We start from the raw sequence: 23,608 nt of genomic DNA on the forward strand, positions 1-23,608 counted from the left end.
CTATTCAATCATTAGGAAGCTTAACAACAAAAAAGCCCCTGGTCCAGATGAAATTACCACCAAAACAATTAAGGCCCTCCCACACAAAGCTGTCATGCATTTAGTAGCCATTATTAATGCAATGCTGAGATTAAATTATTTCCCCTCACGATGGAAACAAGCTGATATATTCCTTATTCTCAAGCCTGGTAAAACACCTCAAATGCCACAGAGCTATAGACCTATCAGTCTTTTATCATGCCTGGGAAAAATCGCAGAAAGAGTCATTCTCAACCGACTTAATGAGGAGGTGAATAAAAACAACATAATTCCGAAAGAACAATTTGGTTCCCGTACCAGACATAGCACTACACAGCAAATTCACAGACTGACAGAATTCATCACTACAGGCTTTAACTGGAAACAACACACAGGAGTTATCTTTTTAGATGTTGCAAAAGCTTTCGATAAGGTGTGGCACAAAGGTCTCATCTATAAATTAATTTCAGCCAACATCCCTCTTAGCTTACTAAAATTATTGATTCCTTTCTAAAGGACCGTAAAATCCAGGTCAAGTTGCGCAGAATTCGATCCTCACTGAAAAAAATCAATGCTGGTGTCCCTCAAGGCTCGCTGCTCTCACCGCTGCTTTTTAACATCTTTGTTTCTGATTTTCCTAGCACATCACTAACCACTATAGCTAGTTATGCGGATGATATGGCAATTCTTAGCAGATCTCTCAGGCCGAATATAGCTACGCAGCGCTTACAAACTGCAGCAACAAATGTAGAAAACTGGTTCAGGAAATGGAGAATATCTGTAAATGTCGATAAAAGCACTGCCATTCTCTTCACAAGAAGACAGGCATCTCACTTTGGAGAAGTTAAACTTTTTAATACAGCCATCCCATGAAGATCTAGCACCAAATATCTAGGCATTCAACTTGATAACCATTTAAACTTTAACTCCCACATAGTTTATGCAAAAAAAGCAAACTCTGCAATTGTGCAACTCTATTCTCTCCTCAATCGAAGAAGTCAAGTCAGCACTGAAAACAAACTACGGATCTATAAAACAATTATCAGACCCTCGTTTACTTACGGATCGCCAGCCTGGGGTCACACTTCCCCACCAACATCAAAAAGCTACAAGTTATTCAAAACAAGTGGCTCCGTATGATTTTCAATGCTCCATGGTTTGTCAGAAATGCTCTCTTACATCGTGATGCCAATATTCCCACGTTTCTCCATAATATTGCCACTGCTTATTTTGCCAAAGCAGCTGTTCATCCCAATCAACTCATTCAAGAGTCATCTAACTATGAATGAACACGATAGGTGGAAACATAAGCGCACGAAAGCAGCTCTGCTTATCGGTTCAGGCGCCTCCGTACAGCCCTAAATAGGGTGAGCCAGGTGCTCGCTAACCTTTAATATAAGTCTATTTCAGAGCGATGAAGGAATCGGAATCCATGGGATTGATATCTATCAAGCCACATCAGTTATCAGTTATCTTAGCATCACCACCTCTGGGTCTGGCTCCCATTGATGAGGTAATAAAGGTCGAAACTGGTCTGGGTAGTGACCCTTCCCTTAATGCATAGCATTATACATGTCCGCAAGGATATGTGCTTTGCGTTATGGGATACCAAGGCAAGTGATGGGAACTTATACCACCTTTGCACAAGTTGCCCCAGTCCTGAAAATACTTCAGGCATAAACTTTGTTTGCTTACACTTGAATATAGGATTAAAACAAATATATAATTTGGTTTAATCCAGCCTGGCTGGCTGAGTGGGTAACGTATCTGCTCTCCAACCAAAAGGCTGCGGGTTCAAATCCCGCGTGGGCATGGATGTTTGTGTCTGTGGAAATACTAGTGGTGGTGGTCGGCAGTAGATGGCATTGGTGTAGTTGCGGTCAGTTGGTGGATTGAGTAGTGGAGACAGAGTTGTAGAGCAGGTGCCCTCCCTTGATGAGTCCTTGGACTCCCTGGAAGTGTCAAATAATAATAATAATGATAATTGGTAGCATAGCCAAGTGAAAAAAACTTCCATCAACTTAACTCTAATCCAGAGAATTTTAATAATAAGGTGTGACACCTTTTGGCAACTGGCATATGGAAATATGACTTCTCCATTACTTCCACCTTAGTATCACCACCTCTGGATCTGAATCCCACTGATGAGACATCAATAAAGGTCGAAACCGGTCTGGGTAGTGACCCTTCCCTTAATGCATAGCATTATACATGTCTGCAAGGATATGTGCTTTGCGTTATGGGATACTAAGGCAAGTGATGAGAACTTATACCCCCTTTGCCACGAGTTGCTCCAGTCCTGAAAATACTTCAGGTGCAAACTTTGTTTGCTTACACTTGGATAAAGGATCAGACCAAATATATAATTGGTAGCATAGCCAAGTGAAAAATACTTCCATCAACACATTCTTACACAATTTCCAGGGATGAATCCTTGTTCTCTCCCTTGTGCTGATGACTTTTTTCAGTAAAGTCATCAGTATCAATCTTATAAAACCTCTTTAATAACTTATATGCTTCTATCATATCTCCTTTCTTATGCCTATCAGCTAGTTATTGGAGCCCACAGACCTGCAACAATCCTTGTCAATCACCTCTGGATCCTCTGCACCATTTCATCACCAAGAAATCCCAGTGACCAGAACTGTGTGCAATAGTCCACATGTGACTTATTAATGCCTTATAAAGTGGAACAATAACTTTATAGTGGAACTATCCCTGCTTGTCAGCATGTGTTCTTCAACAACCATGTAATTTGATGTGCTGTTTTGGCCAGCTTTGAAATATGCCCTCAACTCTTTCCAGTTCAAAGTTCAATTCCATTAATATGGTACACAGTATGGGATCTCATCCTCCCCAAGTGCATCATCTTACACTTAGCCACATTACACTGACTGACAGCCATTTACCTTTGCACATACTGCCAGCATCTTGAAGTCATTCTGCAAGATATCTACATCACCTTCATTGACTATCGCTCTTCCCAATTGTGCATCATAAGCAAACAAGTGGATATTTCCTTTCAAATTATTTCCAATATTATTCTTGCATTTAGTGTTGAATACTACAGATAACATTTTGTATTTGTTGCTTAGAAAGATCTCACCTGTTTTTGTTTTCTTTGTTTCAGTCATACCTATTATGTCGACTGGTACCTATCCAATTCTTCTGCTAGTTAAATTTCTTTTCCACTGATGCTTCTTATGCCAATCTTGAACTCTGTTGATGTTGAGTTGGGCCATGTTCCAGTAGCTAACTTTGTGCTGTTCACTCTGGTTCCCTGACAAAAACAACAGGGTTCTTGTTTAATTGGGCGATGTCCAAGCCAAAATGAAATTCTCTCATGTTGTACCAGCATTTTGCATTATGGTTTAAGCCAATAAGAATATAATTTGGTTGGCTAAATCCCAAATTGCTAGCCCATTCTCAGTATCCAGGTAGATACCTAACATGGTGTACCATGAGAAGGCAAGTATTCGACATTAGGTCAGAAGCCCTGTTTATTTCTTTGCATTCGTTAAAAGGCTATGTGAAGGTCTCCTTCCAGTTATACAGCTTTGACCCTTAAGCATCCCTCTCATCCAACATCCTTTTACATTTGAATTGTTGATTCAGCAAAATTGCTACTCTCGTTAATCTTTCATTCTGTGGAAAAACCCTTCTCCATGAAGTATTTCCCCAAAGACTACAACCTCCAGCTTTTCAAAAAGAATAACTTGATCTCATGCCCACACATAGCATGGTTTTTCTACAGGCTTTGCAGCTGCTTGTGTGGGAGTGATTAAAAAATAATAATAATAAAAGATAAAAGCAAAGCACTTATAAGCATTTTTAATTTTTCTATTAATTTTTTAATTCATCCTTATTAGAAATATAGTAAAATATGCAAGTACTTGAATTTTGACTATTTATATTTATTTTTCAAAATACAATTTTTTAAATCCCTAAATGACCATTATGTTTTGTTTTTTAAAGTTTTGTCATTACACAATACATAGCCAAGGTTATGTTTGGTCACACTTGTAAGAAAAAAACTATGGAAACAAACAACCAGCATGTCATGTTGGATTCCCATATATATTACTGATTTTTCATTCCTAGTCTTATTTTGTACATTATTAGATTCCTATTTATCTCAATAAATTTAATTCAATTGGTTGTTTATACTCATATTGTATTATTCTATATTTCTCACTTAATATTTCTATCCAGTCATACATTATTTTAGCTATTCAACTTCCCATATTATGTTTTCACTGATTTTAAATTCTGTATATAAAAATCCTTATAGTAATTTTGAAGAGTTTAAAAAATAACTTCTTTCAAGAATGTTCAAGCATGTCTCTATATCAATAACTCTTTAAAAAAATAAAATTCGATATATAAATTTTACATTTCATAGATTTATTAGCTTGAAACATTGGTTGAGTTAAGGTAGCCCTAGAAATAAACCTTACTAACCAAAATTATATCTTAAAAAGGAGCAACATGACCTTTATGTTTAAGAAATTCTAAACCATACTATTCTAGAAATGTTTAATAGCAATGAATGCAACATGTGACTGGTTTCGTTGTATAATAAAAAAAAAAAAGCATGTTACATTTTTAAACCATTAAAAAAATATGAATTATACAGATAAAGGAATATCAGCAATCATGTATTTAGGCTTAAATGCTGGTTGCAGCTTTTTTTTTTATTTATTTTTTTTTTATATATTTAATGGAATGAAGGCATAACTAGAAATGAATTAAATGAAGGTTTAGTGACACAATATTTCATCTCACAGAGACATCTCAAGGGATATAAGAGAAGAGTAATGCAACATTGCATTTCTTACAAACACTACAAAAACAAGGTGAAGGGACTGTCTCTATAAGTTTTTAAATGGCATTGTCTCTGAGCAAGACATGTTTTATGGTTGAATTCACGTGTATTGAGACCTACAATAACCAGTACACTTATCTGCTCCTGTAATAACATAATAGTGTTTATTACACACACACACACACACAAATTTTCTTGACATGTTTACATACAGTACACTTGCTTTCTTGTTTATAGAAAACCAACACAGCAAGATGCACTCACAACCCCCCACCCCAAACAATATGGTATTATAAAAACTTTAGTTAACAAAGCTAACTTCTGTTCTAACCAGGCTACCCTCACAGTTGATGTTAACTGCATTTATCACACCTTTTTATCTAATGGCAACAATTCTAACAAAATTAACAAACCATCTCTTCTTCCTTTCAATATACAGATTATAGTAATGCTCATATTACTGCTCATTTCTAGAGCACCTCAGAAAAAATAGTCAGAACTTGAACAAATAAACTCTGCACCACTTTCACATGTAGTGACGTAAATCTATGTCCCTAAAGACCATCTCCCTCCCTTAATAATACACCTAGGTTCTAGGTAAAAGTTGCCCATACTTGTCTTATTACAAACAATCCTGGAAATGTCAACATTGGCCTGGAAGAACATAAGAAATACATCTGTTGCCACAATTATAGTCATCAGGCATCAGGTGTGCAAGATCATGTCTTGCACACCTTGCAGGATCAAATGGTAAAAACTACCATGCTTCACTATAGTAAGTATAAACATCAAATACTGTTTGTGGAATCAGCAAATCTTAAAAACTAATCCGATCTCAATAAATATGGTTGCGTGAAACTCCCAAGATATCAAAAAATATAATTCTTAGATCTCCCACCGAACAATCAAAGTTTCCTAACACAGAGGGCATGACTTTTAGAACTTCAGACTTTTAGTTCTAATATTGTTACTTGTTTTCAAGTTTTTGTGCACACATTACACTTCTCCAATGATGCCTCTGTGACTCAGATGAAACAATGCAGTCATTAAATTTCTCATGTTTAATCCACTCTATTAAACAAAAAGGAATGTTAACTAATCACCTAATTCCAATATTACACCATTGTTATTATATAAAATTACTCACTATGGTCATCTATTCCTTCTTTGAGCGGTACATTTACAGAATAATGACGACCACTTTCAGCACCAATTTCATACATGTCCCCTTTAAAAAAATAAACAAACAGCAAATATTTTAAGACTATCATTTCTTCATTATATATGTTATATTCTGTGCACACACACAAAATACAAAATTTCATATATTAAAAAGTGAACCAAGTATTGAGAAAGTAAGAGGCTAGCTTTAATTTAGCTACAGTTACTTCACTGACATTTTTGATAATTAGTATTATTGTTGTTGTTGCTACTGTGGTTATGGTTGCTCAAATTTCAAAAAGGAATTTACATTAAAACAATAATGTCAGTCAAGTAGTCACTTCTGGATTGTAGCCAACCTGCTTTCTCAGTGCTTTGATCACATTTTTTGTAATCACTTTTTTTTTTTTAAATGAGTCATCAGTTATTATTTTAGATGACATAGGTAAAACAGTGAACAAATAACTGGTTGAATGATGTGATATGCAGTGTTTTGCAGCACTTTCCATTTCTTTTGCTCCTATACAATACCACTCCTCCATTTTGGTCCAATTGTGCAGAAATTATCAGGAGAAAACAAACAGTGTAAGAAACAATTACATCCAAATTTTTATGAAAATAGCTGCATGATGCGACATGTATTGGTGCCTGAGAAAGAAGTAACTCCTTCCTTCATATTAGTTCAATTGAGCTAATTTCCCAGATGATCTTACACAGTGAAAGAAACCACTACACCATCAAATTTAAAAAATGGTTGAACGATGTGAACAGTCTGCTAGTCACATTTCTAGATGTGATGTTTGTAAAGCGGTGATATGTGAGGATTTACCAATGCATAGAATATCGTCTACGTATCTGCCATAAAAGGTGATGCCGGGGGGGGGGAGTAGGAGTGATTCTATGTGTGCCAGGAATAATTCTGCTAGTTGTCCACTGATGTTTTGGTCCATTGGGAGACCGAAAATTTGAATATATATGGAGTTGTTGAACTTAAAGAAGTTGACGGATATTGTGAGTTTGATCAAGTTAATGATGTCATTTTGTGTTAATTTTGTGCGTGCGTAGAGTGTGGTCCTCTGTGAGTAGTGTGTGTATGATGTCTAATGTTCTGGGGACGTCCACGTTAGTGTATAATGAAGTTGCATCTAGTGAGGTGAGGACGTCATCTCGGGATGAAGTAATGTTCTGGATGGTCAAGATGTGAAAACAGTTGCTGAAGATGGTGCCAGTTGAGGTTCTGAGAGAACAGCAGATCAGGTTTTGATGTAAGTAGTGGTGCACATCATTTCTGTTGTGACCACATTGAAGGTTCCTCCCACTCCCTCCATGGGATTTTGTTGTTTTGTGATTTTTATGTTGTTTTTTGATATGCTTTGTGATTTTGTTATTTTTTTGTGAGTTTTTCTGACCCACAAATGTTGCCAATTTTGATAGTGTTTCATGTTTTTACACATTCATCCTACCCGCACCACAGGTGGGCTAAAGGTTAGATAATCTTTGGTCTTTAGAAACTCTGTTCTAAAGACCAAACATGGAACTTTTCAAGTCATTTCAGGTCTCCATTAAACAGGTGATGAAATTCATCTATTACTTATAATAGAATTTTCACCTATGGTTGGTGATGTCAAAGAGTAGAAGCATGCAGTCTAAGAGCAAAAAGCTCACAAACTTGTGCGTGTCTCTCCCTCTCTTTCACACACACACACACACACACACACACACACACACACACACACACACACACACACACACACACACACACACTTTTATCCATCCGTGGTCTTGACAGTATCTATCTCCATACTGATGGAGATAGATACTTGACATCATTCTATATATCTATCTCCATATACTTGACCAGATACATACCAGATACATTGACATACACTCCATCAGTATGGAGATAGATATATTCTGACTCCACCAGGAGTCAGAATATATCTATCTCCATACTGATATAGTCTGACTCCACCAGGCATGATCTAATAGAGAAATCAGTAGGAGTATCCAATAAGTGGTCAGGAACAGTTTGGATTCATAACCATCTGGTTTCATTCCTGTGTATTATCTAGAGACCAGCCTGTGGAGCTGCTTAACTCTGATACCCACTAATAGAGGAAGAACTAGCTCCCCTAGTTAATTACAGTTATTGAGCATATCCATGAAGGATATCACCCACACTGCATGCGTAAAGAAAGGGGAAAGAAACAGAAACTGGAGACTGAACATAGTGATAGCTACTTCGATAGTGCCTTTTCATCTCATAAAAAATTATACTAACATGTCATAATACACTATTTATTAATAAAATTGGAAAATATTTTTTTAATAACCACAGTATGCATTATGGACATTCATTATGTCTAAAGCTCTTTCGCAACAGGGGATGCAGCACATATTAAATTCATCTTCCTCTCAGATACAACTTGGATCTCACTTCTACAATAATAAATCACCATGGTTTTTTTATTTGTTCTCCTCAAAAAGGAGAACATAGTGATATTTATACAGTTTTGTATTCCTCATGTCAAGGAGTAAATGGAAAAAAGTAATAGATTAACACAAGTATAGCAAACAGAAAATAATGTTCCAAAATAGAGTGATATTTAGAGAAGCAATTGTATGTATGTGTGCCAACAGACATGCAAAATCTACTGCTAATAAAATGCATGAGAAAATACCAGAGAGTTTTAGATATCATAATGGAAAAATTGCAGTTTAAAAACAATACTGTTCAAGGCAGCAGCAATATGGGAGATTTTCCCATATAGTGAATGATCATTATTAGTACAATGCATTTCATAGCAAATGTATACTGACCTGTTCCAGGAAAAAAATAATTCCCATATTTGTGAAATGACACAGTCATTACCCTATCTGTTAAATAAAAGGCTTCTTGTACACCATCTCCATGGTGGATATCAATGTCAACATACAAGACTCTTGGATGGTATCTGTAAATAAATAATGAGTCCATGCAAAATGACAACTAAATTATAGATTAATCTTGATATAAATAATAGTATACTCCCTTCAAATTTCAAAAAAACTTGCTTATACTATAAATTCAATACATTTACAGGATTTTTTTAGAATGCATTACATAAAGCTCAAAATTAGAAGTATTCAACCAGAACAGGAAGAGGGGAGAAATATTCAAATTAATAAGACAGTCAAGAGTCACAGCAGTAACTTAAAGCTAAGCACTGCACCAAATCAGTGACTACATTACTCTTATTATAAGAATTATCAGGACTGAAATTCAAACTGCTGTAAATCAAGGTTCAAAGTTGAATGCTATTTGGTTTCTCACTTTTTATTTTCCAGAGAAAGCCAACAGGATGCAGCCTGTTAAATTTAAAACCTTAAATCCAATTAACCAAGAAGAAATTTTTTTTTCAAAAAAAAAAAAAAAAAAAATCTAAACTAATATAAATAAAAAAGTGTGAAAAATGCCCCCAAAACAGGTCCTCTCTCTCTCTCTCCCTCCCCACAACTGCTCTATACTCTGTACATTGCATTTTTCAATGGACAGTGAATTATTTATTGAAATTATTCATTATATTTCCAACTAATTTTCATTTAGTCCTTTTGGGGTGCTTAAGGGTCAAAGCTATATAACTGAGAGGAGACCTCCACATAGCCTTCAAAGGAATGCGAAGAACCGACCAGGGCTTCTGACCTAATGTCCAATTCTCACCTTCAAGTGGTACACCCTGTTAGGTATCTGGATACTAAACAGACGAGGATGGCTGGCAATTTGGGATTTAGCTGACCAAATTGTATTCTTATTGGCTTAAACAAAAATTTCAAATTTCAGAATTTCATGCCAGCTGGGGTGTCGCCCGGTTAAACAAAGCCCCTGTTGTTTTCACCAGGGAACCAGGGCAAACAGCAAAAAGTCAGCTACTGGAACAAATCTCAAAACACACCCCAACTCAACATCACCAGAGTTAAAGATCGGTACTATCAACATAAGAAGCCTGAATGAAAAAGAAATGGAGACACCTGAGGAATTGGATAAGTACCAGATTGACATAATAGGGGTGACTGAAACAAAAAAGGCAAAAACTAGAAAGATCTTTCAGAGCAAAAAATATAAAATGTTATATTCAGGCAATGACAATCAAGGAAAAGAAGTAGTAGCCATAGTATTCAACACTAAATACAAGGCTAATCTTGAATGGCAGGCAGTCTCAAGTAGAGTGATGTGGGAAAATATGAGAATGGGGAACTGGACAATGATACTTATTTGTGCCTATGGTCCCACAGAATGTTCTACTAAGGTAGAAGTGGAGGAATTTTTTGAGGATTTAGAGAAAGCAACTGACACAATGAAAGAGAAAAGGTTGGTCCTTGTTGAGGATCTAAATAGCAGAGCAGGAAATGAATGTCAGACATACAAAAATATTTTTAGAAAATTTGGAGAAAAGAGCAAAGCTAATAATAATGGCAAATACCTGTTGGATTTCTGCTCAGGACATGGACTGGTTATTACTAACACCATATTCCAACATACAAATGTGCACAAATTCACATGGAGAGAAAAAGCAAGGAATAAGAAAAGTCTCATTGACTATGTTATTGTTGATAGTGATGTTTTCCCACTGGTGCAGGACACCAGAGTGTACAGAGGATTTGAAACTGGAAGTGATCACCATTTAGTCTTGAGCAGGATAAAATTGAATTTCATATTGAAAAGAAGAACATGTAAGAAAGTCTTCAAGCAAATAAAAGTTGAGCAGCTCTCAGATGTGAACTGTAGAAGAAAATACACAAATATTATTCAAGAAAAAATGAAAGAGTTTGAGAACAGGAACCAAACCTTGGAGATTCTGTGGCAAGCCCTGAAGAAAACAATGATTGATTCAGCCAGAGAGGCATGTGGTGAGATTGTCTGTAAGAATAGAAAAATCAGAACTCCATGGTGGACACAGGAAGTTGAAAAGAAGAAAGCATATCAAAAGTTCCTGGAAAATAAGTCAGCTTGTGCTCTTAGAGAATACGGAGACAAATGTAAGAAAGCTAAATACTGTGTAAAACTAGCTAAACAGTCAATAGAGGACTTTGGCAAGAACACAGAAAATAAATATCAAGAAAGTGGCAAAATATTCTGGAGGTTGTTGAAGAAGCTTACAAATGGAGGAAAGAGCTATAAAAGGAGTTAGATATGATAAAGGTGACATGAAAACAGGAGAAAAAGATATCCTTGAAGTATGGAGTAATTACTTTGAAAAATTGCTAAATGAAACAAGCAGTAATGACAGCACAGTGGTAAAAAACACTGACCAGGAATGAAGTCAGGAATACATATCCATACTTGAAGTAGAAAAAGCCATCAAAAGCCTGAAATGTGGAAAGGCAGCAGGACTAGATGATATTCAACCAGAAATGATCAAGTATGGAGGTATAAAAGTCTTACTGTGGCTGCACTGCATAGTTCAGAAAATCAGGACAGATGGACAAATTCCAGATGATTGAAGTAGAGCTCTCATAGTACCATATATACAAAAAGGGAAGTAAAACTGAATGTGAGAATTACAGAGGTATTTCATTACTGAGTGTTCCTGGTAAGATATATGCAAGTATACTTGAGAAACAGTTGAGAAGGATTGTGGAAGAGAAGCTTGGTGAAGAACAAGCTGGATTCAGGCCAAATAAAGACTGCCAGGATCAGATTTTCACTTTACGACAGTTGAGAAATCATGGGAATGATTTCTCAACTATCTAACTTAAATACAAAGATCTGTATTTAAGTTTTGTAGATCTGGAAAAGGCATATGACAAAGTGCCAAAAGAGAAGCTATTCAAAATGCTACAGTTATATGGTGTTAATGGGGCATTATATCTAGCAATACTTAGTCTTTATTTGAGTTGTAAGTCAGCACTTAGAATTGAAGTACAGAAAGATGGTTTAATGTTAAATCTGGAGTGAGACAAGGATGTACATTATCCTCTCTGTTATTCATTATCTATATGGATCACATTATGAAGGAAAGTGGTATTAAACCTGATATCAAAATTGGAAATGTTAATCTCAGCTCTTTGCTTTATGCAGATGATGTTATACTTTTAAATAAATCTGGTATAAGTTTGCAAGATTCCCTGACTAAATTGAATAACTGTTCTAATAGATATGGTATGATGGTCAGCATTAAAAAGACAAAGACAATGAAAATATCAACTGCATTGTGAATGGTGAACCTATAGAACAAATAAAACATTTCAGCGACTTAGGCAAGATTTTTAGCGAAGATGGTAAATTAAATATGGAAATAGACAACAGAATCAACAAAGCTGGTATGGTAGGCAGTCAATTGAATAAATGAATAAGTATTGAATAAATAATTGAAGTCATATGGAATAAGAGAGAAATTAGTCAGAACACTAAATTAGCTGTATACAAGACAGTGTTCAAACCAGTTTTAACTTATGGATCTGAGAACTGGGTCAGAAGTAAAACACTTGACCAGAGACTAGAAACTGCAGATATGAGAGTCCTGAGAAAGATCAGAGGTGTGAACAGATGGCATCAATGGCAATATCATATTAAAAATGAGGATATTAGGAAAGAACTTGACATTGTCAGCATCCAGGAATGCATTAGCAGAGCTAATCTCAGGTGGCATGATCACTTAAGCAGAATGGGAGAGGAAAGATTAGCGAAACAAGTATTCTCTGCCAAGTTGGCAGGAAAAAAGACTCAAAGGAAGACCAAGATATAGGTGGATTGATATAGTAAAAAGTGCCTTAGAGGATAGAAATATAAGACCTGATAATATTGGAGTCTTGACAGGTAACAGACTGATTTGTAGGAAAATTGTAGATAGGAAGTTAGTAAGGTGTAAACTTTTCATGTAGTACTATCATATCCTGTACATCCCTCGAGGGTGTGTGTGTGTGTGTGTGTGTGTGTATATATCAGGAATTTGATGATGATGATTTAGTTCTTTCTTTTGAATCTATTAATACAAATAATTTCTTTTTTTATTACAAAAATCATGTTCTAATTCTTTGGAGTAATTACAAATTTCAGTATTTTTGTTTAATAATCCTTATCTCACTATTTATTTTATCTTCTAGATATTGGTGAAAAGTGATTTTATTTTCTTTCTCTAATTTTTTCACCTCTTCTTTCTTTATACCATGCTATCCACATTTGATTAAATTTTGTACTAATTGGTTTTTATTTTAATACTTCTTTTGCTGTTTCCACATTCCACATGTAACTGAAGTACAATTACATGATGCTTTAACAGAAGTCAGTTGACATGCAAGATTCGATTAATTAAGAACCATTGTTTTGAATGTTTAACCATCTTGGTAACTGACCAAGATGGTGAGTCACCTCTAGCTACTCTCCAACATTTCTTTATTCCCAAGAAACCCAGATGATAAGACCTATGCATGATAACACAGATGTAGCAGTACCAACCTTTAAAGGGGAATGATAACTTCCTTATTTCTGCTAGTGTGCTCTTTAATAACCAAGTAATCTTATGAGCTACCCTGGCCATTTCTGCAATATGCCTTCTGAATATCAACTCCCTATCTACAAAAAGCCCTAAATCTCTAGAGTCATCAATTTCCAGGAGTAAACATTCATCCTAAAATGCATAACTTTACAATTCTACATTTAACTGGCATCCATTATCTTTTGTCCATACTGTCAGCCTATTTAAATGATTCTACAAACTCTCTATATCACCTTGATCGACTATTACACTTCTCAATTTTGCATCATCATCAAATTAAAGATACCAAGAAATTACATACTTGGTATTATATTCTTGGTATATTTAATTTATAGCATAGGCAAGTGGAAAAACTTTCAACAACTATCTCTTATCCAGAGTATTTTAATAATAAGGAGTGACACCTTTTGGCAGCTCGTATATAAAAATATGACTTCTCATTACTTCAACCCTGGTATCACCTCTGGGCCTGGCTCCTACTGATGAGATCGCAATAAATGTCAAAACTGGTCTGGGTAGTGACCCCATAATGCATAGCATTATACATGTCTGCAAGGATATGTGCCATGCATTATGGGATACTAAGGCAAGTGATGTGAAGTCATACCATCTTTACCACGAGTTGCCCCAGTCTTGAAAATAGTTCAAGTGCAAACTTGCTTTGCTTATACTTGGATAAAGGATTAAACCAAGTATATAACTTCTTGGTATCCTTAATTTATAGTATAACCAAGTGGAAAAACTTTCAACAATTTTCACATTAGAGTTCCACATGGTATCCTGTCAAATACTTTTGAAAAATCCAGCAGTATCATTTGTGTGGTTATTCTTTATCCAATTCAATTGTCACTCTATTACAAAAAAGTGAGTAAATTATTAAAGAATGATCTGCCCTTCACAGAGCTATGCTGTGCTCTGCAAAGTATCATAATCTTATCCACCAATTCCTGAATTTGTGTTTGACCAACTTTTCCCAATACCTTTACTGCCATTCCCAAGATTGTGATTGGCCTACAATTCCCTACCTCTGTCTTTGAGTATCCTTTATGCAATGGAACTATTCTGCCAATCTTCTGCACCACTTTACCACAGCTGAGGATTAAGCAATGCTAATTCCTTTGATCAATCTTGTAATACACAGGCTGATATTCCATATACTCTTAGGGCTGTATTTACATTGAGATTATGCAATTTCCTAAGTACTCCCCATTCATCAACCTCTATTGCCATATCATTTCGTATCATTGCAATATCTTTACTTGGATGACAGACCCTTGTGGGAGTCACTCAGTACCTCAACTATTTCATCTGCTTCTATCACTATCTTATATCAGTATACTGGTTAAGGTTATCCTTCCATAGTCATTTTTCTTTTTACTTACCACACAGTAAAATAATGCTGGAATTTACTTTGGGCTCAGTTGATTTCCTCTCAAAATCTGATTTTCCCTTATTTACTACACTGATCACCCTTCTTGACTGTGAGCTTCCTGTTCACCTTTCTCCTTATATACCTGCTACAGCATTTTTTTTTCACATCTCCCACTTTATCTTCCTGACCTTCGGTATATAGTCTGATATTTCTCCTTTCAGATATTACACAACCTTCTCCCATGCACTGCTAACATCCTTCCCTTCCAGATTCTTATGCACGGACACTGCTTTCAACTGCCTCCTAAGCTCGTCACAATTACCTGCCCTGAAGATCTACATATATCCCTTCTTAACTGAAAATTCCACATGTTTGGCTTTAGTTAAATAGCCATGTTACATAAAAAATACAAAAGTTGTAAAAATTACAGATTACTTATTTTCTTTATTAATAGAATTTTTGTTCAGTATGTTGTGAGCATCTTCAGTATGACTGATTTAAAAGAAGGAATAAAAGCATATGCATAAATTATTATTAAATCTACCGTTTATCTGACATTCAAAACAATGGTCCTTAATTAACCGACTCTTGCATGTCAACTGACTTCTGTTAAAGCATCATGTAATTGTACTTCAATTATCTGAATTGCAAAACACCTTCCCAACATGGTTAGAAAAATGGTAGATTACTGTATTATTACATGGGCACCTTCATGGAGTCCAATGGTTCATTGCAAGAGGCTCACACCAACCATTATTGAAACAATGAATAATAACATCTTTCTTTCTTTCAAGTTGTTCACTAACAAAGTGATCATGACTGCCTCTGGCAACTATCCCAATCATTTAGTATTCTCCAAGTAAAAATTTGAGTCCTTACATCCTTGGCTAACGTACTTTTATATAACTTCCATGGGTAACCTCTTGTTCTCTCCCATCCAGTGACCATTTGGAAAAATTCTTTAGCAACCACTTGATATAAACACTCTAGTAACTTATATGTTTCTGTCTTATCTCCTCTTTCCTGCCCAATAGCTAAGCTTTATAATATATAAACCCTCAGGCTATCTTCATAGGAATTCATAAACCAGTTGCCATTTTGGTAATTAATTCTGACTTCTCTCCATCACTTCCATGTTAATAAGAAACTCGAGTGATGAAATCTGTGCAGAATAGTTCAGACGTGGTCATATCAAACCCTTATAAAAAGACAGAAATAATCTACCATCTATTCAACTCCTCAATCATCAGAATAGCAAGTTCTGATAACTGAAGGGTTAGATAAATGAAATACAATATTACATGGTACTCTACCAGAAGTAGGTGATATGCAAGTATAAGTCAGTTGAGGGTCAGATAAATGGTGGATTACTGCAATCCTTATCCTGCTTGTCAGGCACTTTCTTAACAGCCAAGTGATCCTTCAAAATATTCTGCCCGCTTTTACAATATGTCCCCTGAACTTCACCTGTCTGCTATAACTTCTAATTCCTTGCAGTGTGGTTCCATCTATGCAACTGAATATAAAAAAACTATTATTGGCCTTCCATAACTTTACACTCTGAGATTGAATCAGCAACCATTTTCCTTTACCTAAATTTATTTAGATCATCCTGCAGAAGATCTCCACTTCATCCTCATTAGTTATTGTTCTCCTTGGTTTAGCATCACTGCCAAACTACACAAATGACAGAAGGTTAACACTGCATTTATGATATCGTGAGTTTTGTAGAGCAACAAGTCTAAATGTTTCAGCTAATGATCATGGTTGTGCATTTGCTCCAAAAAAGAATACTGATAATGGATTTCATATATTTTCCCTCATAAATCCAATAGCTATCAAAAGCTAAAGGAGACTTCTGAAATGTTACATACCACAATGTAACAAAAATCAGGATCTTATATTAAATCATCTTTAATAATGAAATTAGGATATGATGAGCATATGCAGATACAAACATTTATTAAATTATCCAATAGGAATGTTATCTTAATTTTAAGTTATTGGATACAATTTTGCAATAAAAAAGTTTTATTTGTGTATATCTTTTCTTTTAGGCTTACACGGTGATCCGAATACATTTTGGCTATCTTCATAGAAATATATATATAGACTTGTTGTTGCTCCCAATGTAATTTTACAACCAATAGATAATATTAATAATAGGACTCTAGCGTTGATGTAGTAAGTTTTTTTTTTTCATCAGAGGTCAGGCCAATAATTGTTGTAACGGTTGGTCAGTAACTTTAACAAACCATGTAGATTGTAGTGCAGCTTGTTACTCTGTATATAGTATATATGCTCCAGAAGATGATGTTGATATAAAGGTCGAAACGTCGAATGTGGATTTTGGTTTATATTAAACTAAAGTTTTACTCAAACACAGTAGTTGTCTCCATAATTTTCCAAAATGTATTTGTATATGTAGTTTATTTGGAACCCCTTCCAAAATGAATGTCCATCACAGAATTTTATGAGAAACAAAAAAATTAATAAAAACTCAATGAAAAGCCATTTCTTCTCCACATTTCATGTGGGAAGGGAAAAAAAAATACTATTATTGGCCTTCCACTAAGAAACATAAGTCCATCCCAAATTACCCAAATTCATTAGAACATTTCCCAAATTCATATTTATAATGGTAACTATCAAATGTGATCGATTCAATTTTATGCATTCTTATGAACAACATTCAAGCTTTCACCGATGCCATCCATGAATATCAATGGCAGAAGCATATTAAAAATGAAGATATTAACATATCAAAAGTGCACCAGAATTAATCATATAGAAATAATAATAAAAAAAAAAAATTTTGCTTATTAACTCTACCAGGTTTTGCATTCTTGTAGAATGCTTCAAGGGAAAAAAAAAAGCTTAAAATATTAAAATCAGAGTCAACTACAACATTCAAATGACAGTACAGAATAAAATAGTTAAACAATTATATGCAGATAGCAATTTCACACATGTGAGGTAATGATGCAAAGTAAATTGTTTGTATCATATCCTAGGTCTGCATGGTTAAGATGTTTGATAAAAGAGGACCAAAACTTGGTTTAATAGACAATTCTTTCTTTTAAGGTTACACGGTGGCCAGCATTCATAGTGAAGAATTTATGGAGACAACACACACGTTAGAATAATTACTTTACTTAACATTAGGAAAGTAACATTTTTCCACAAAAGATCAAATGTCTGCTATAACTTACAAGAGGTGAATGATTAACAAGCATTTAGATTCATCTTACTTTTGTATAGTTCAGGGTCATATAGTTTGTATCTTATACATATGTATTTTTCCTGATGATGATCTCAATACAGAGGTTGAAACGTCGAATGTTACTTTCCTAGTTAAGTAATTATTCTAACACGAGTGTTATGTCTCCATAAATTCTTCGCTATGAATTGGTTTAATGGAATTCTTGGTTTATATTGAGTGTACTTAACACTTCAGAAGCTCCTCCTATGTATTCTTAATGTAACTGAACCAGTGTAAGCAATAGGCCATTTTAGTTTGTTGCCAAAGCACTTGATGACCCATTTTTTGTTTAGAAGACTAGACCTCACTTATGTTTTCTTTGGTTTTCATTATTTTTGATGCGTTATGCCAAAGCATCCTATGTCTACATAACATATGCTACATCAACAGCAGACTTTGTAAACTCCCTTTTTTTTGGGTGGGGGAGGTGAGAATATAATGGTTTAGGTGGACAAACATATCAAGATCTTGCAAAGAGGGATCAAGGCTGCCTTTAGTTCCATACTGCTTCAATATATTTGCTATTCTATCCATCACATGTTGGATATATCATAAAGCTATCAGGTGGTGAAGGAATGTAATATGGAGGTATCTACTAGTGTGTGCTGGTTTCCTACAGCATATCTGAGTTCTAGTTTGTTCACCACCCTCCAGAAACATACAGAAATGGGAGAGACATGTCATCTTCTAATTTTACGATGAAATGGATATAAGCTGTTTAAGTGGACTGTAAATTCTTCATTTGTTCTGATAAGAATGTTGACATAAGCATATTCTCAGTCTTAACCAGCAGTGTTCTCTAAAGCTTATCTTTTGAGGGACTCCATGAATAAGTTTGCCAATGTAAGGAAAGTGATGAGCTAAGTTGTTTTTTTTTTCACATTCTGTTCATGTGTAACACCAAATCGAAAAAATGTACTGTCTAAACACTGTTTGAATCTGAACAGTCTGATGGTATCAGAAATGAAGCTTTCCTGCAAAAGACAATGTGTCATCTCCAGGAACATTTGTTAACAAGCTCACAATATTATGGCATGACTCCAATATTAATTTTTTGTCTTCTGAACAAAACTACAAGAAACTCTTTACATAAGACTGTTTTATATATATATTTTAAAAACATAGATTTAATGATTAAAAACCGAGATAACTTATAAAGATTTTAATAAGAATAATATGACTAGTTTTGGCTTATAACAGCCTTCCTCAGGTATTCTTAAAGGAAAAGAATAGTAATAAACATTGAAGTATCTAAACAAACTGAAAATTACAGGTAAAAATTGCCACACATAACTGTTATCTCGGTTTTTAGTCATTAAATCTATGTTTTTAAAATGTATCACAACAACCGAGTAAAAGCCGATCATGACATCTATAGCCTAAATGACGAGGCGTCTCTAACAAACATACAAAGGTATCAATTATGTGTGGCAATTTTTACCTGTAATTTTCAGTTTGTTTAGATACTTCAATGTTTATTACTATTCTTTTCCTTTAAGAATACCTGAGGAAGGCTGTTATAAGCCGAAACTAGTCGTATTATTCTTATTAAAATCTTTATAAGTTATCTTGGTTTTTAGTCATTAAATCTGTTTTTAAAATGTATCACAACAACCGAGTAAAAGTCGATTATCACATATATATATATATATATATATATACATAAATATATATACAGTAACCTTGATAAACATAATAGAATTAATAGAACATAATTGTGTTGTACTATCACAGTATCCTGTATAGCCCTTGAGGGTACATATCAGGAAATGATAATAACAATGATGAATTAGTTTTGCCTCAAATTACATGACATACAAGTTTTGTTTCTACAACTATTGTAAAAAAATAATAAATTATATCTATGAAGATTAAAAACTTACTTGAGAAGCTCTAGGATTGCTATCACAATGTCATTTACATAACAAAAACCAGATGCCTGAAAGATAAACGTGCAAATAATACATAAAAATTGTGTGTGTGCAAATATATTCATGCACATGCATAATTACAGTCTGATTTAAATAAAACGGGAAAATTTTTGTTAGAATACAAAATTATAGCTCATAATACTACTTGTAGTTTATATTTCAAACCTTGAAGAATTATCAGAGTTAATATGATAGAGATTGCTAAATGTTTAACAGCAAATGCCTAATCATGAAAGCGCCTAAAAAAAGGATTCAATTTTTATGAATTTAACTAAGTGTAGTCTGGTTTGACTGGAAAGTATCTTTTCAACTATGTGAACAACTGCCTTCCTTAACTATGTAAGTTAATCTTTAGAGTCTTTTATGTGGTTTCACCATGAAAGATTATAAACCTAGACTACATAAGTATCATGAATGGGCTAATGATGTAATCTCATCTTGAGAATTTTTAAAACAAAAACCACCTTCACAAAACTATCTCAATAGTTATAATTCACTGAACTAAATTATGTGAGGAAACATTTTGTATTGATAAAAATATCAGAGGTAGCCAATACAGATCAGAGCAAAGAGCTAATGGCATGACAAAGAAGTTAAATATAAATTGAAAATGAAAATTGAAATTACATTATTCGTTTAATTCTTTACCCAAGTGTAAGCAAACAAAGTTTGCACATGATGTATCTTTACGACTGGGTTACTTGTACATAGAGGCTAATGACTTCACATCAATTGCCTTAGCATTTCATAATGCAAAACACACCACCCTATTTTGGATGTGTATAATGATATGCTTAATGGGAAGGACCACTATTCAGACTGGTTTTTGACTTTTATTGAGGTCTCGTTAATGGGAGCCAGACCCAGAAGAGATACCAAGGTTGAAGTAATGCAGAAGTCATATATTTCCCATATACAAGAAGACAAAAAGTGTATCGCCTTATTATTAAAATACTACCAAGAAGACCGGTTTTGATTTCAATAAAGGTCAGGATCTGGTCTTGGGTAGTGGCCTTCCCATAATGAATAGCATTATACACATTCAAAAGGGGATGTGCTTTGCATTATGGGATACTAAGGCAATTGGATTTAATCAACTGATACTAAGGCAACAACAGGATCAGAGATAGATGTTCAAAAAATGGTTCACTTCATCACACCATAAATCAAAGATGCCAAGAAATGCATTGTGGGATACTAAGGCAATTGATGTGAAGTTATTAGCCTCTATATTCAAATGACCCTGTTGTGAAGATACTTCATGCACAAACTTTGTTTGCTTGCACTTGGATAAAGGATTAAACCAAGAATATAATTTCTTGGCATCTTTAATTTACAGTATAACCAAGTGAAAAAACTTTCAACATCAATCTTTGATCAAGAGTATTTTAAATATAAGGTGATACTCTCTCTACTTGTATATGGGGAAATATATGATTTCCACAGGCAAAAATGAACCACCAAGCAGAACCTCTACTCCCACTCAGTTGCCAATTTTTGCATCTCACTGGGTGGAGCCACTGCTGAGTTTCCTGTCCTGGAGTGACATGAGTGATGAGTTTAGTAGTGATCCTTTAGCATCCCTTAGTGAGATTTTGAGTGATCTTGTAGATTACTCAGTTTTTTGGAGGTAACCCTTTAATATACCTCAGTAAAGGTCAAAACTGGTCTGAGTAGTGGCCCTCCCATAAAGCATTATGGGAGGGCCACTTATACATCCGAAATGGGGTGTGCTTTGCATTATGGGATACTAAGGCAACTGATGTGAAGTCATTAGCCTCTATATATAAGTAGCCTAGTCATGAAGATGCTTCATGTGCAAACTTTGTTTGCTTATACTTGAAGAAAGGATATTAAACCAAGAATATAATTTCTTGACTTTAATTTATATGAAAAAACTTTCAACAAAGAAGTTAAATATCATGCTGATAAGCTGCCATATGCACTACAGAAAACTGTCTTCGTATTCCAAAGTTCCCAGTAACTAATGCTATGAAAGGATGGCAGGGATCATATAACAATTCTAAATCTGACCTCCTTTATCATACATATGAAGTAGGTAAGGATATTAGGTCCCAACTAAGTTTTGAAAATGGAGAGGGGAGTCAATCTCCACCCCCATTACAGATATCTGGATAAGTTTGTCAATGATTTTAATATATGTCCAGGGGACAGAGCAGATAACTGTAATCTCTCTCCCAGATACTCTATCTCATGGACCCTAATATTATATTAATATAACATAATATTATTATCCAGTCGCTGGGCTGTCACGGTGCATCGGGGCATCCCCTCAGTGGTGGATAAGGGGGATGGTCAGTGGCACTACTTTGTAGGCCTCCCGACTAGGTCCATGGGACCTGTTAACCAACGACAACTGCAGTCCTCCATTCATATTGGGGGTTGGATGGTTCTGGCAGCCCATTCCGTAAAAAATGCCGCTGTGTAAAGCATCATGTCTACACAGAAAAGAATTAAAGCCCGGGTAGTCTCAATATGCCCAGAACGGTGGCGTCAGGGTGATATAGCAAGCCCTGCAGTATTGTCAGTCCATGACTGCTATAAAGAAACTCGATGCAGAAATTGCTTGAATGTTGCTACTTGGAATGTAAGAGGATTGAATAAATGCGGGAAATTGGCTAATGTGATGAGAGAGATGGAGAGATTGAATATTAGTATACTAGGAATAAGTGAAACTTTTTGGAAAGGATCATCAGATTTTGTGTCGAAACTTCCAAATGGTAAGATATATAAAATATATACATCAGGTGGTGAAATATCAAGAAGAGCCGTAGCGTTTATTGTAGAGAAGAAAACTAATAAAAACATTATCCATATAATCAAAAAATCAGATAGAGTAATGGCAATTCTAGTGAAATCTAAACCTAGAGATATGCTGATCATCCAAATATATGCTCCTACAGAATAGAATGAGGAAGCAGAAATAGAATGGTGTATAAAGGAAGTCGGAGGCAAGAAAGATCGAGTTATTTGTGCTATTGGTGACTGAAACACAAAAGTTGGAGATCAGAGAGAACATCTACACACATGGGTCCATTTGGACTAGGAATTCGGAATGAGAGAGAACAAAAACTGATTGATTTCTGTAACAAGCAATCTCATCATAACTAACACTTATTTTGAGCAAAAACAAGAAGAAAGAAAGAAAAAACCATGGATAACTCAACAGGTAATCAAACTTATTGATGAAAGAAGAACATGGAAAAGAGGAGCAAATGAAGAAGAAAGGTTAAAATATAAAACTTTGGATAAAAGAATCAAACAGTTATGTAAAAGACTGAAAGAAAACTGGATAAATAGGCAGTGCACTGAGATAGAAGAATTACAAAATAGGAACAAAATCAGAGAAGCATTCCTGAAAGTGAAAGAACTTAATGGAAAAACAAAACGCCCGCAGTCTAATAACATCAAGGACAAAGATGGAAACATACTCATTGATAAGGAAAAGTTAAATGGAAGATGGGTGGAGTACTTATCAGATCTCTATGATGATGATGGTGATAATGGTAACATGTTGGATGATTCACGACACCTTAAGTTAAA

At 34.8% G+C, this 23,608-nt stretch overlaps 1 protein-coding gene across 1 annotated transcript in view; it reads right to left on the reverse strand.

The window, feature by feature from the left end:
- The window catches only part of HDAC3 (histone deacetylase 3), a 134,910-nt gene that overhangs the window by 71,298 nt on the left and 40,004 nt on the right, over positions 1–23,608 (reverse strand). Inside the window, exons 6-8 of the mRNA XM_090405260.1 lie at positions 19,997–20,052; positions 8,825–8,958; positions 5,991–6,071 (exon numbers count right to left, since the gene is read on the reverse strand). Coding sequence (XP_090261386.1) covers positions 5,991–6,071; positions 8,825–8,958; positions 19,997–20,052 — 271 coding nt within the window. The remainder of the gene's footprint in view (positions 1–5,990; positions 6,072–8,824; positions 8,959–19,996; positions 20,053–23,608) is intronic.

Source organism: Typopeltis vanoorti, chromosome 15, assembly GCF_054136105.1.
Source record: "Typopeltis vanoorti isolate ZY-2024b chromosome 15, IOZ_Tvanoo_1.0, whole genome shotgun sequence".
NCBI classification, from domain to species: domain Eukaryota; kingdom Metazoa; phylum Arthropoda; class Arachnida; order Uropygi; family Thelyphonidae; genus Typopeltis; species Typopeltis vanoorti.